The sequence below is a fragment of the Sceloporus occidentalis genome, unplaced genomic scaffold, assembly GCF_023333645.1.
Source record: "Sceloporus occidentalis isolate IW3139 unplaced genomic scaffold, rSceOcc1.0.p SCAF_6, whole genome shotgun sequence".
NCBI classification, from domain to species: Eukaryota; Metazoa; Chordata; class Lepidosauria; order Squamata; family Phrynosomatidae; genus Sceloporus; species Sceloporus occidentalis.
This window is the reverse complement of record NW_028316986.1, coordinates 90,332,584-90,346,261: the sequence shown is the minus strand read 5'-3', so window position 1 is coordinate 90,346,261 and position 13,678 is coordinate 90,332,584. Positions and strand designations below refer to the sequence as shown.

General features: G+C 43.5%; 1 protein-coding gene across 6 annotated transcripts in view; it reads right to left on the bottom strand.

The window, feature by feature from the left end:
* Nucleotides 1–12,424, bottom strand: part of AHI1 (Abelson helper integration site 1) — a 131,256-nt gene extending 118,832 nt beyond the window's left edge. For 2 of the 6 annotated variants that reach the window (XM_089530320.1, XM_089530325.1), the window contains exons 1-3: nt 11,687–11,750; nt 9,437–9,506; nt 8,424–8,545 (exon numbers count right to left, since the gene is read on the bottom strand). In XM_089530320.1, the coding sequence (XP_089386446.1) occupies nt 8,424–8,545; nt 9,437–9,452 (138 nt within the window). In that variant the 5' untranslated portion in view covers nt 9,453–9,506; nt 11,687–11,750. The other 4 variants (XM_089530324.1, XM_089530322.1, XM_089530323.1 and 1 more) reach the window with 4 other exon arrangements.
* Between the last annotated feature and the right edge of the window lie 1,254 nt (nt 12,425–13,678).

Below are 13,678 nucleotides of genomic sequence, written 5' to 3'. Positions count from 1 at the left end.
GGAGTCAGGATGTGGCGTCCATACGTCACATGACCCAACTCCGCCCTTTTGGCAGCATACTGCCGTGTTCCGCAACACACAGTGTACAGCATCACGGTGCTCCTCTGGCACTGCATTTAGATGCACTGTGCACTGTGGCACATAAAGCCACAGTGTGGTGGAAATGGCACCCTGGAAAGGCCAGATAGGAGCTGTGGCGTGAGATTGCTGTGGCCTTGATCTGGTGAAAATCAAGAAGGGATGCCATATTGATGAGGGAGCAAGCTTGTTTTCTGCTGCTCCAGAGACTAGGACCCGGAGCAATGGATGCAAGCTCCAGGAAAAGAGATTCCACCTCAACATTAGGAGGAACTTCCTGACAGTAAGAGCTGTTCGACAGTGGAACAAACTCCCTCAGAGTGTAGTGGAATCTCCTTCCTTAGAGGTCTTCAAACAGAGGCTGAATGGCCATCTGTCGGGAATGCTTTGATTGTGATTTCCTGCATGGCAGGGGGTTGGACTGGTCTCTTCCAACTCTACGATTCTATGATTCTATGAGGTGGCTGCAGGCCATCCCTTAGGGGTGGTCTGCAGAGCCCCTTTGACAAGGAATACTCAGAGGTGGTTTTGCCAGTTACTTCCTCTGAAGAATAGCCCATAGCACCTGGCATTTGTTGGCAGTTTCCTATCTGAGATATCCAATGCAATTTTAGGCTGCATCAATAGAAGTATAGTGTCTAGATCAAGGGAAGTAATAGTGCCACTCTCTTCTGCTCTGGTCAGGCCCCACCTGGAATATTGTGTCCAGTTCTGGGCACCACAATTCAAAAAGGATGTTGAGAAACTGGAGCATGTCCAAAGGAGGGCGACCAAAATGGTAAAGGGTCTGGAAACCATGAAGCCCTATGAGGAATGATGGAGGCATCTGGGGATGTTTAGCCTGGAAAAGAGAAGGCTAAGAGGTGATATGATGGCCCTGCTTAAATACATGAAGGGATGTCATATTGAGAAGGGAGCTAACTTGTTTTCTGCTGCTCCAGAGACTAGGACCCGGAACAATGAGTGCAAGCTCCAGGAAAAGAGATTCCACCTCAACATTATGAGAAACTTCCTGACAGTAAGGGCTGTTCGACAGTGGAACACACTCCCTCAGAGTGTAGTGGAGTCTCCCTCCTTGGAGGTCTTCAAACTCAGGCTGGATGGCCATCTGTCGGGGATGCTTTGATTTAGATTTCCTGCATGGCAGGGGGTTGGACTGGGTGACCCTTGCGGTCTCTTCCAACTCTATGATTCTAACAGGGCTCACCCTGCTCAGCTTCTAAGATCAGATGGGTATTTTGACTCGTTTTTTAAGGTAGACTGAAGATTAAAAAACCAAACAAACAAACTAAGGCCTAAATCCAGTTATTAATGCCAACTATAGCAAACCCCACTAAGTGAATGGAAACATCTGCCAGACTTTGATCACAGAATTGCACTCGAGTAACTATAAATGCCTAGTGAAGTGTTCTCTGTAGGAATATCTAGGTCCTTCAGTGTGACACTTGGTTAAAGTTGACCATAGAGAAGCGCTGGAGGATCTGGAGATTCCTAGACAGAACATATTAATAAAATCCATGAAAAATAAAATCTGCAAAAGTCAGAGCCACAAATGTGGAGGGACGAGTGTAATCTTCTTCAAATGGCAGATGTCCAGAAATCCTGGAGGCATTTAAAGCCTTTATTCACAATCCTTAGAAATCCTGCTTTACTCACATCTAAATTTGACTCTCATTGTCTGCCCATTTCCAAAAATTCCCCCCCTCTCTGCTATCATTTTGTCCTTTCTTCCTCTTGCGCCTTTCAGATGGAGAGCTCCTAACACCAGCAGCAGCACTACTGTACTACTATTATTTATATTCAGCTTTCCCCCAAAACTGGGAGTGAACACAGCTTACACAGTAAAACAAATACAAATAAAATAATAGCCAAAGCAAGCAAAAAGTTAACAATAAAATGTAATTAAATATAATCAAATTTAAAATAATATAAAACATACAATTAAAATTTTAAACAATAGTTTAAAACAATACAACTAAAAGCAGTACAGCTCACAATTAAAAGCCCCTTCTTAAAAACTTACAGTGCTCAAAGGCCTGGTGAAATAAAGAAGATTTTGCCTGCCAATCAATGTTGCCAACAAGCCTGGAAGATATTCCCCGGCATGTTTTACCAAAATTATTATTATTATTATTATTATTATTATTATTATTATTATTATTATATTGCCCTGCCTTTCCCTGCTTTGGCTCAGTGCTAGGGAATTCTAGGAATTGTAGTTTTGTGAGAAAGAGCTCTGGTGCCACAATAAACTACTGTACAATTCCCATGCATCTGAGGAACTATGCTTAAGTCTAGGAGAGCTCATGCTGCCAACTCCTTTCTTGCAGTGAGTCTCCAAGTGGCTGTAAGATTACTCTACAAAAATAGTAGTAGTAGTAGTAGTAGTAGTAGTAGTATATCCAAATGCATCCGAGGGAGCAGACTGAAGTAGGGCAGGACTGGATGGAAGAGCAATTTTGGCCAAAGCGAGCAGTGATTGGCTAAAGCTGCTGAGTGTGATAGATTGGATTGGGGGACGGTCTGGACCTGGCCTCGTGCATGGCCTGGCTGGCTGGGAGAGGTAGTTTAAGTTCTACTTTGGGTGGGCAAATGGATGGACGGAACTACAATTTCCATCAGCCTCTTAGAAGATCCGACCGGGATGGGGGCCTAAAGGGGCAGAACTGAACTGGTAGGCATAATTCCCCATAAACAGAAAGGATTACCCAACAGGAAAGTTTAATTCCCCAGAAATTCCCCATAATTTTTAATACCCAGAAATTACCCGGAATGGCTTTTTATTACACAGAAACCAGGGAATTCCCCGGAAACTGGCAACACTGCTGCCAATGGAAGGACTGCAAGGTTGGTAGTCAGTTTCTAGGCTATTCAGGGAGGGAGCTGTGTAACCGTGGAATGGGCTTCCAGAAGGCCCTGGGCTATTTTAATATGACCAAAAAAAAAAAAGACAAAGGTCTACTGTACACACGGCTGCTCTCATTCCTTCATGGAATACTATCAGTGTAAAGGCACTGTGCAGCTAATCTGATTTTGTCTTCTTCATGCCTCTTTTTTAATGACAAGGGGAAAAAAATCTAAGAAGCACAAGACCCTCAGCTGTAAAATTCCATAAGTGAGGCAAGGAGATTAGCTCAATAAATGCTTTCTCTGGAGACATCCAGTTGTTTTCCTCAACAAATACAAAATCCAATGAATCACTACTCTGGGCTGCTGTATACTTTGCTTAACCAATACAACTGTTGCCAGTACCTCAGTTTTTCTTGCACTGAATATAAATGGATTCTGTTTGATGGGGTTACACTGAAGACACAGGTTCAGAGCTTGGGTATAGCTTCTGGATACAACCCTGAGCCTGGAAGCTTGGGTTTTTACAGTGCAATTAGTAGTACTGTACCTGTTTCAGGAGACTTCTGATCCAGCCACGATGACACATGGCTTTGCTACATCTCATATGGATTAATGTAATATGATCTATGTGGGCATACATTTCAAGAGTGTTAAAAAACTTTAGCTGACCCAAAGACACGCAAGCAGACTACTAACTTTGGGTAGTTATAGAGGGTATGTAACTCCTTTGTTACAACAGCTCCACTGACCACCAGTTTGCTTCCAGGCAAATTTTCAAAGTGTCAGTTATGACGTACCATGTTCTTAATGGCTTGAACCCAGGTTACCTGAAGAATTGTATGTTTGAGATCTTCAGGGGAGGCTCTTCTCTTGGTTCCACCAGACTCCCAGATTCAGCTAGTGGAGACATGAGAGATGGCCTCCTTGGTGATTGCTCCCAGGCTCTGGAATCCCCTTTCCAGTGGGAAACAGACCTGTTTGTTCAAAGAGGTGTTTCAGAACTCAGTGCTTATGGGAAAGTGCTTTTTATGGTGTGCTGTATTGTCTGTATTTGTTGCTTTTTAATGGATAATCTTTTAAATTGGTTTTAAGTTTCTTGGAAGTTTAATTATAGTCTAACTCTTGTGTGTTTTAATTAAGTAAACTTTTGTCTGTTTCTGTTTTAATGTTTATAAACTGCCTTGAGTCCCAGGGTTGGGGGAAAAGTGGGATATAAATACAGTAAATGTAATAACAACAACCTATTCATGTACAGTATCTGTTACACACAAGCTAAGGGATCCTGGGCCTGCTGTGATTCCTTGATGCTTGTCTGTCATCATCACTAATCTTCACTGCAGGAAAAAGTGGCATAACTGTGCACATGCATAAATTATTTTAATTTTGTGAAGTCGTTCTTTAGCGCATACTCATTCCAACGACTCCTTCTACTTACATGAAGCCCTGGTGGCACATTGGTTAAATGCCTGTACTGCAACCACTCACTCACAAACAAGTTCAATACCAGCCAGGGGCTCAGGGCCGACTCAGTCTGGAATCCTTCTGTAGGTTGCTTAGTACACAGTTTGTTGGGGGCAATTGGCTTACACTCTGTAAACTACTTAGTACATCAGTAAGCAGTATAGAAATGTACATGCTATTGCTATTGCTCCTTAGAAGATAATAATAATAATAATAATAATTTGTTTTATTTATATACCGCTATTCCAAAGATCATAGCGGTGAACAGCAAGTAAGCTAATTTGCCCCCAACAGTCTGGGTACTCATTTTAGCGACCTCGGAAGGATGCAAGCCTGAGTCGAGCTTGGGCCCTTTTGCTGGTCTTGAACTCGCAACCTTGTGGTTTTGAGTGAATGGCTGCAGTACAGGCATTTAACCACTGCGCCACCAGGGCTCATAGGTCCTAAACCACTTTTCTGCTCAGAAAAGTTAGTTCTTTTCTCTACTTTCTTACTTTTACATCCAAAACCTCCTTCCTAGCTTGCATCCACACTACAGAAATGATCGAGTTTGACACCACTTTAACTGTCATGGCTCAATGTTATGGATTTCTGGGATTTGTAGTTTGTTGTGGCACCAGAGCTCTCTGACAGAAAAGACTAAAACTTCACAAAACTCCAAATCCCAGTATTCTGTAACATTGAGCCATGGCTGTTAAAGTGCTGGCTGGATTATTATAAATTTTTATAAATATATTATAAATATATTATTATAAACTGGATTGTTTCTGTAGGGTGGATACAGCCCTACTTACATTATGCTCTACAAATCTTAAATCTCCACTGATTCCCAAATAAAGTGTCTACAGTTTCAATAATGCATCAAAATCATGAAAATCATCATAAGCATTAGAAACAAACCCAATGAAATTAATAAGCGGGATTGATTACTGGAAATAGTTTTGTACTGACCTTTGTCATACCTTATTTCAGGGCAATGTACAACATAAAACAACGAGACTGAAAACGCAGAAATACAAGAAAACAGAAGATAGTATCGTAAATAGGATCTCTCACACACACACCTAAGACTCTCATGACTCTACAGAGTGTATTTTAAAAACAAGAAACAAAACAAAAGTCACAGGAGGCAATATCTTGAAAGCAACCCCTTGAAAAATAAACTTTTTCTTAAAAACAAAGAAACAAACAAACAAAAACTAGACAACCTAATGCAACCAGTGTTCAATGTATGAATAGGTATGCATCAAAAGCATTGCTAAGGTTCTGGAAACCAAGCTAATTCTGAAGCAAAACACACACTCACACAACATTTTTCTTAAGGCATATTTGTAAGCAATCCAAAACTGTAAACATCACATATTTTTAAATTCTTTAAAGTATATATGTGAGTAAGTTTGACTGGCAAGCTAAAAGAATAAACCTAGGTAAATCATCTGTAATTCTAAGCAGTGGCATCACCCCACTTGGTGACACTCGGTGCGGGGGCAGGGCTTCTGGGGGTGTGCAGTGCACACCAAATGGAAGCACGCACCAGTGAAGTGTGTGCACAGCTCTGCAGTGGCCCGGACAGGCCACCCAAGGCTCCAGGAAGGCCCCATGGGGGGCAGGAGACCAACTGAGTGTCACCCCTCTTCTGGGGTGTCACTCCCTTCTGGGATGTCACCCAGTGCAGTCCGCACCCACCCACCCCCCGCAGCCTCCCAGTAACACTACTGATCTTAAGGGTGGATCTAGCATTTTTAAACAACCAACAACAGGTCCACACAGAGTTTCAGTAACTTTCTGAAAGTTCCGGTGTTCTAGTGGGCTGCCCAAAGAGGAGCCCTGATGGTGCAGTGGTTAAATGCCTGTACTGCAGCCACTCACTCACAAACCACAAGGTTGTGAGTTCAATACCAGTAAAGTATCCTTCTGAGGTCGCTAAAATGAGTACCCAGATTGTTGGGGGCAATTAGCTTACAGTTGTAAACCACTTAGACACTGTTAGTTCTGTATGAAGCAGTATATAAATGAAGCTGGTTTTGTTTGCTTTCAGCGGACATAAGAAATCAGAAGACGCAATCAATTCAGTAATCTGATATCCAAATTTCTAATGCAATTCCATATTACTAGAACAGTAATATCCTAAACAAACCGAAATCATAATGGGGCAGAACACTAGAACATTATACCTGTTTACTAGGTGGTGGAGACAAACAATGGTACCCTTTGCTCGCCGTGACCTTTTGGGAGTACCTGACTGGACAGTACTAAAACCAGAATAATAAACTCTTGATCCAACAAGACAATTTTTAGTCCCTTTCATTACTCTACCTACTCCTTCCTCATATCAAGTGCAAACTCATTATTCATGTAACCATAAATGCTTGTTATTGTTATTAGTATTACTCCATCAGCTTGGCTTCATAGAATCATAGAGTTGGAAGAGACCACAAGGGCCATCCAGTCCAATCTCCTGCCATGCAGGAACACACGATCAAAGCACCCCGACAGATGGCCATCCAGCGTTTGTTTAAGAACCTCCAAAGAAGGAGAGTACCACTCTCCAAGAGAAGGTGTTCCATTGTCGAACAGCTCTTACTGTCAGATCCTCTAAACATTGGTCTTCCACCTTGGCTGATGATCCTTGAAATACAACTGAAAGCCCACAACCTAGCCTGATATTGCTACTGCTTTCTGCTGAGTTTCATTTGATAAATCTTTTGTGCGGGGAGGGGACAGGGAGAAAAGTTCACAGTATTTCTGGTAGAACAATGGTACTTGCTTTAGATCACCTTAGGCTACCATTACATGCTTCAGAATTACTGCTTCAGTGGGTTGTTGTAAAAGCAACCAGAAGAATTTATATTAGTTCTCAGCAGTAATTCATGGCATTGTGCAAGGATTTCACACAACCTGCAGTGATACTGAAATACTAATAAACTTTTACAACCTGTTCTTTTCTCTCACTAAGGCGGGATACAGACCGCCCTTTTCCCCGATGGATTGGGGCCTCAGTGGCCACAGCAGCAGCCCCAGAGGCCTTGATCTGCTGCTTCTCCAGGCCTCGTGCAGCCTGGAAAGGGGTGTCCTTGGGGCTTCGTGCCCCAAGGACACCCCGACAGCGATGGGGAGACAGAGAAAGGGGCCACTCGGCCCCTTTCTCTCCCGTATCGCTGGCGTGGTGAAAGGAGCTCTGTTTGGCTGTGGCATGGCCATGATGACGTAATCGTGGCGCCCATGTAGACAGGGTGCCGCCATTTTGACGCCGTGGTTACTTGCTAGGGTTGCAGGGCATCTGTAAAGGACGTCCCGAGGCAACCCTAGCACGTATCCAGGCCAGCGCAAAACGCCAGTATGGATACCGCCTATGTATACTAGATGCAATATATTGTCTGGGGATATGGAAGACAGCTTTCTCAGCCATGAAACCCCAATTGTGCAAAGCCTCTCTCCGGAGGCCTGATAGGCTCCAACACTGATTTCATTTAGGCCAAGAGAAACCTTGACTGTTCATCAGCCTCACTGATGTCTTTCAAATAGCAATGTATATAGTTATAAACTATTATACTATTTTTCATATATTTAATAAGTTTTGTTTATTTAATGTTATTGTGTTTTGAACTGCTTTAACCTGTTTATTTTAATTTTACTTGTAAGCTACCCTGAGATCTCTTTGATATAGGTCAGGGTAGAAATATTTTATTTAAATAAATAAATAAATAACACTATGTTCGTTATGGGAAGTGATAAAATAATACAGTGACTGACCCACTTCTATTATAAGCAGTGTGGTAGCACTAATTAGAGACTGCAGTCTTCAGTCTGAAACTACATCTGAAGGTTGTGGTTTTCAAAATCCAGAAGACATGGAAATGATGTTGGTTGGGAGCCTCTGTAAAACCGTAAGACGTTATCAGTGTTTCTACTTCAAAAGGAACAGATTCTGTACACAATACTACAAATATCTGCACAATGAAACAAAATGTTCTCTGAAACAAAATGCTTTGTACTTTTCAGAACTTTGTACCAAGACAGCCCACCAAACTCACCACAATATTATCTGGAATATTTGATTTCTTCTTCTTTAAATTCTTTTTATCTGTTAGGCCAACATGGTTCCTGAATATTTCTTCAAAGCGAACCTTGGTTTTTGCCTTGGCTTCACTCTCCTCTGGAAAAGTTAGATAACAATTTGGTAACATCAGTTAGTTCATTAGAGAAAACTGACCATAAAAATGCTGTACTTCTCTTCTATCAATTGCACAGAAGAAACACAGGCTGAACAATTCTATGTCAAATAGTCCCTTGCTGGACAAAAAAGCATGGCCAAATACTCTGCTTTCACGTAACAGTCCTCAGTGTGAAAAAGGCAGTACACATTAGCAGAGTGGCTCTCTGGTGCCACTTCTGCAGAGTCAAGAAGTTACAGTAGCAAATATGACAGTGAGGCGCTATGGATTCTGTCTTCACAATTTAACTGTTGCAACCTTTCCAAACTCAGGCTGCATCCAAACTGCGGCAATCATCTAATTTGACTCCACTTTAACTGCCCTGGCTCAAGGCTATGGAATTTTGGGAACTGTAGCTTTATGAGACATTTAGCTGCCTTTGTCAGCGAGCTCTGGTGCCACAATAAACTCCAATTCCCAGGATTCCCTAGCTTGGAGCTATGGCAGTTAAAGTGGTCTCAAATTGGATTATTACTCCACCGTGGATACAGCCTTAGTGCCTTCTGGATATTTTTAAAAATTATCTTCCTCTGTCATCCCTGGCAAATTCAGGAAAAACTGAGCTATTACACCTGAAAGCAGAATTTAATGCATATTTTGTGTTCCACAAAAAAAAAAACCTACTAATTTGCCCTCAGGGTCTCTGGTGTACAAACAACGTCTGTATCATGGCCCAGATATGCATTCATGGAAAGGTTTTTCAGCAATAAAAACACTTCTTTTCACAGATAAAAATGATCAACCAATGATTCCACTGTTAAGCTCGCAGTATTATGGCAACTGTTTAACCATACTATTGCGTGCATGTGTGTGTAATAAGCAAACATTTGTACCTGCTGGCATTTTCATGTCTCTCAAAACCAACTCAACATACTGCACTTTTATTCATCCAGGCTCTTCATTCTGCATATAAAAACAGAACACATTAGAAGATACTTCTAATTAAGACAATTTCTAACTTATAATTAAAGACAAACTAGAAGGTGCAATACAGAAAGCTTTCATAGCCTCATAATTTGAGTTCATATTGTTTGAACATTCAGATCCCACTCAGGAGCTTCATCATGTTTTGTTGTGAAGAATGAAACTGATTCAAGTCTTTTCTTTCCCCTGAATCCATTCTGACCCAGGATCCAAGGAGCATAAATCTGAGGAAATAGGCTCAAGGCTAGGAAAGCTCATGCTCCCAGCTTCTTTCTTTCAGTAAGGCGGGTTACAGACCACCGCTTTGCAGCGGTGTGCCGCCGCCGCCGCCTACTCCGTGCGGGAGCCGCAGCAGCCACACCGCACGCCTCCCGCACGGACTGAAAAAGAAGCTCCAAAATGGAGCTTCTTTAAGCGGCGCCTCTATGACGTCCTGAGGCGCCAGGGGCGGACTCGCGACGTCATAGACGCTGTGACACGTGCGGACGCACAGCGTCCGATACATAAATATGGTGCGGCCGTGTGGAACAGCCGCCGCCATATTGTACGTACAGAATACGTACTAGGGTTAGGGGTGTGTGGAAGCACCGCCCCTTCCTAACCCTAGTACGTGTTCATTACGCACTAAATGGCGGTGTGTAACCCACCTAAGTCTCAAAGATGCTACAGGATCCTTCTGTATACTGATTTCCCAGACTAATAACAGCTACATCTTTGAAGACTACTTAAAAAAATTAATAACCTTAATAGCATCCTAGCAATGTATAGAATTCAGATGCAGCCAAGCACCAATGTTATACCACACACAAGGTACAGGTCAATAAAGAAACAGTGGATGATGCCTATGCTTGTTTGTCTAGATGGTAAAGATGTCACAGTTAAGCCTGGGCAGAAGCCTGAGTTCCCAATGCTAGTTTCAGTATCCCTATGTATGGTACAGTAAAACCACAAAACGACAATGATTTTATGAGGCAAAATGCACACAACACACGTCACAAGCTTTTGAAGTTTTTGACATGTATTTTGTGCCTTTTGGTTGTCCCCACAAAGGTATCACTGTTTTGTGGATTTTGGATATAATAGTATAATTGCCTTTGCAATTACACACATGGCTGTTTCCAGTATGTGCCCTGGATCCCATTATGTTCTGTTTCAGCCTCACCAACCATTAATTGGTTATAATCACAAACAGAGACGCTCAGAAAAAAGGTAATCCTCCACTCTTCTGAAATCTGCCAAGAGACATTTTGGGTGCAGGAGTAATTTTAAGCTCTGGAGGCCAGGCTTTGAGTCCCTTTTCAAGCATGGAAACCCCACTGGGATGACCTTGGGTGAGGCACACTCTCTCAGCCTCAGAGGATGACCGTGGCAAACCCCCTCTGAAGAAACCTGCCAAGAAAACCCTGTGATAGGATTGCCTGATCTAGAGAGATCTTTCAGCACCTTTGAAACTCACTGAAAGAAAGAAATTGGCAGCATGAGCTTTTGTGGACTTCAGTCTACTTCCTCAGATGCATTTGGTGGAGGGTCGCCATAAGTCAAACATGACTTGAAGGAACACAACAACTGGTCACCCTGCCACTGGGTGACCCTGGGCGAGTCACACTCTCTCAGCCTCAAGGGATGGCCATGGCAAACCCCCTCTGAAGAAGACACTTGCTAAGAAAGCCCTGCGAGGGTTGAAAGTCTTATGATAAGGGCCGCCAGGAGTCAGAAGCGACTTGGAGGCGCACCACCACAAACAGAGTCCACTCAACCCAAGGAGTGTTGACGACCGTCTCCAGGCTGAGAAGAGGCCCCAGCCACCCAGGATCCCTCCTCGCCTTCCTCGGGAGAGGCTTGCTTGAGGGGGTAGCTTTCCCCTTCCTTCACGTCCTTGGATTTATATATTTGGAGGGGGGAGGCTTTATTGTGGGGGAGGGACTGTTTATTGCGTGGCTCTCCCCTTTTGTCTGTGTGCGTGGAAACAAAAGCGCCTCGCGGAGAGTCCAGAGCCGGGCCCATCCTTCCCCTCCCTTCGCTGCACAATTTGGCAGTTGGGGGGGAGGAGGGGAGAAATAACGGCCGCCGCCGCGTGGCCTCAGACACTCTGACGTAACAATGGAACGGCAAAGCCCCCCTCCCCTCCCCAAATGCCAATCAAGTAAATATCTACCTACCACCGGAGGCGCGGCAGCGGAGGGCTTGAAAAGGGCGGGCCGAGTAGCTGAGCGACAGCGGAGCGACCACGTGACGCTTGAGCCTAAGCAAAGGCTGGTGGGCGGGGCCTGCCCTTTCTCTCTTCAGAGAGGAGGAGAAAAGTCCTCCCTCTGAGAGGAAGTGTGCCTCAGTGGTTTGAGTGTTGGGCTACCATTTTCCCCACTCTGCTGCCACCTTTAGTGAGTCACACTCTCTCAGCCTCAGAGGGTGCCCATGGCAAACCCCCTCTGAAGAAGCTTTGCCCAGAAAGCACCATGATAGGGTCACTATAAATAACAACAACAACAACAACAATAATAATATACTTGTCCCTCCACATTCGCTAGAGTTAGGGGCACAAGACCCCTGTGAATATGGAAAAACCACAAATAACAAAAATACCATGTTTTTGCCTGAGAGGACACCTCTCTAGGAATCTCTGGGTCCTCCAGGGCAACTCTGTGGCCAACGTCCAACATATACTGACCATAGAATGGCACTGGAGGAGCTACTACTACTACTACTACTACTACTACTAATTTATAGCCCAGCATTTCCCAGAGGAATCAAGGCGGGTTACAAAGAAGAAGAGAAAACAACAAAAAACAATGAACATAAAAATACATTTAAAAACAATCCCCTTCCCCAACCCACATCCCAGCCATAAAAACAAAGAACATTATAAAATATATTACAATGTGAATTATAAAACTTTAACAGAAAATCAGCTAAAATTAGGAGCAGAGACACTGAGGCAAGGATATCTCTGTTCGGTGCAGTTAAAGTTGACCATTGAGTTGCGCCAGAGGACCTGGAGATTCCTAGAGAGAACATATTAATCATATCTGTGAATAATCAAGTCTGCAAACATCAAAACCGCAAATATGGAGGGATGAATGTAAATTTTATTTTTATCCCGCCTCTGCAATGGATCGAGGCGGGTTACAACAGTAAAAAAAAATACAATAATAAAAATAATAGTAAAATACATACATTCATTGACATTATAAAATCTTATTAAAATCACTTTAAGTCCAAAATCACTTGAAGGCAACCAACAACTGGTCAGTCTGCCCTCTGACCCTTGGTCTAAACAGTATGTATATCCCACACAGCTCCATGCCACTATTCTCTGAAGATGCCAGCCACAGATGCAGGCGAAACGTCAGGAATAAATTCACCCAGAAAACTGCCGCATTGCCAGAAAAACCCACAAAAAACTATGGATGCTGGCTGTGAGAGCCTTCGACTTCAAATTAGTGGGGGTTTGTGGCCAAGCCAGTATTCAAACCCTGGTCTCCAGGGTCATAGTCCAGTGCTCAAACCCCTGCATGACACACTGGCTCTTTCTTGCTCCAGAGAGGGAAGGGAAACGGGGAGGAAAATCCTTGTTGCCCCAGAAGCTGTTCCAGGGGAAAGCAGGCTGAGATTTTCCTTTGCAAACTCCCATAGAACCACACACCAACACCCACACAAACACACCAGAGGAAAAGAGGACAGGGCTGGTCCATAAACCTGCCTGATTTCATCGAGGGTTGAAACTCCCAGATGCCCTCCTTTTCCAGGACATATCCTCCATTTCTCCCTCATATACAGGAGGAATTCCAAAATGTCCTCTCTGTGCCCTTAGAATTAAGGCTTAGAGGCTGCAGTAGGAGGAGACCAGCCCCACGAAGGAAAGAGGTGTGTGTGTTGTATGTATGTCCCTATAAGAACAAGGCAGCCTCTCTCTCCTCAGCTCAGCAAAGGAACCATGGGAAATCTGGGAACAGGGAGAATCCTGCACATGGTTTTCAGACTGCTGTAATTACGTGAAGACAGCGAATTCGTGTATGAACTGGAAATGAAAACACATTTGTGAAAATGCCTATTCCCTGATTCACCTCACTTTCTGTTAGTATTCTAACCTGTTTGTGCACAGCATCGTCTGAAAAGCAATTGCAAAATTGTCCCTAATGCCCTGGATGACCTTG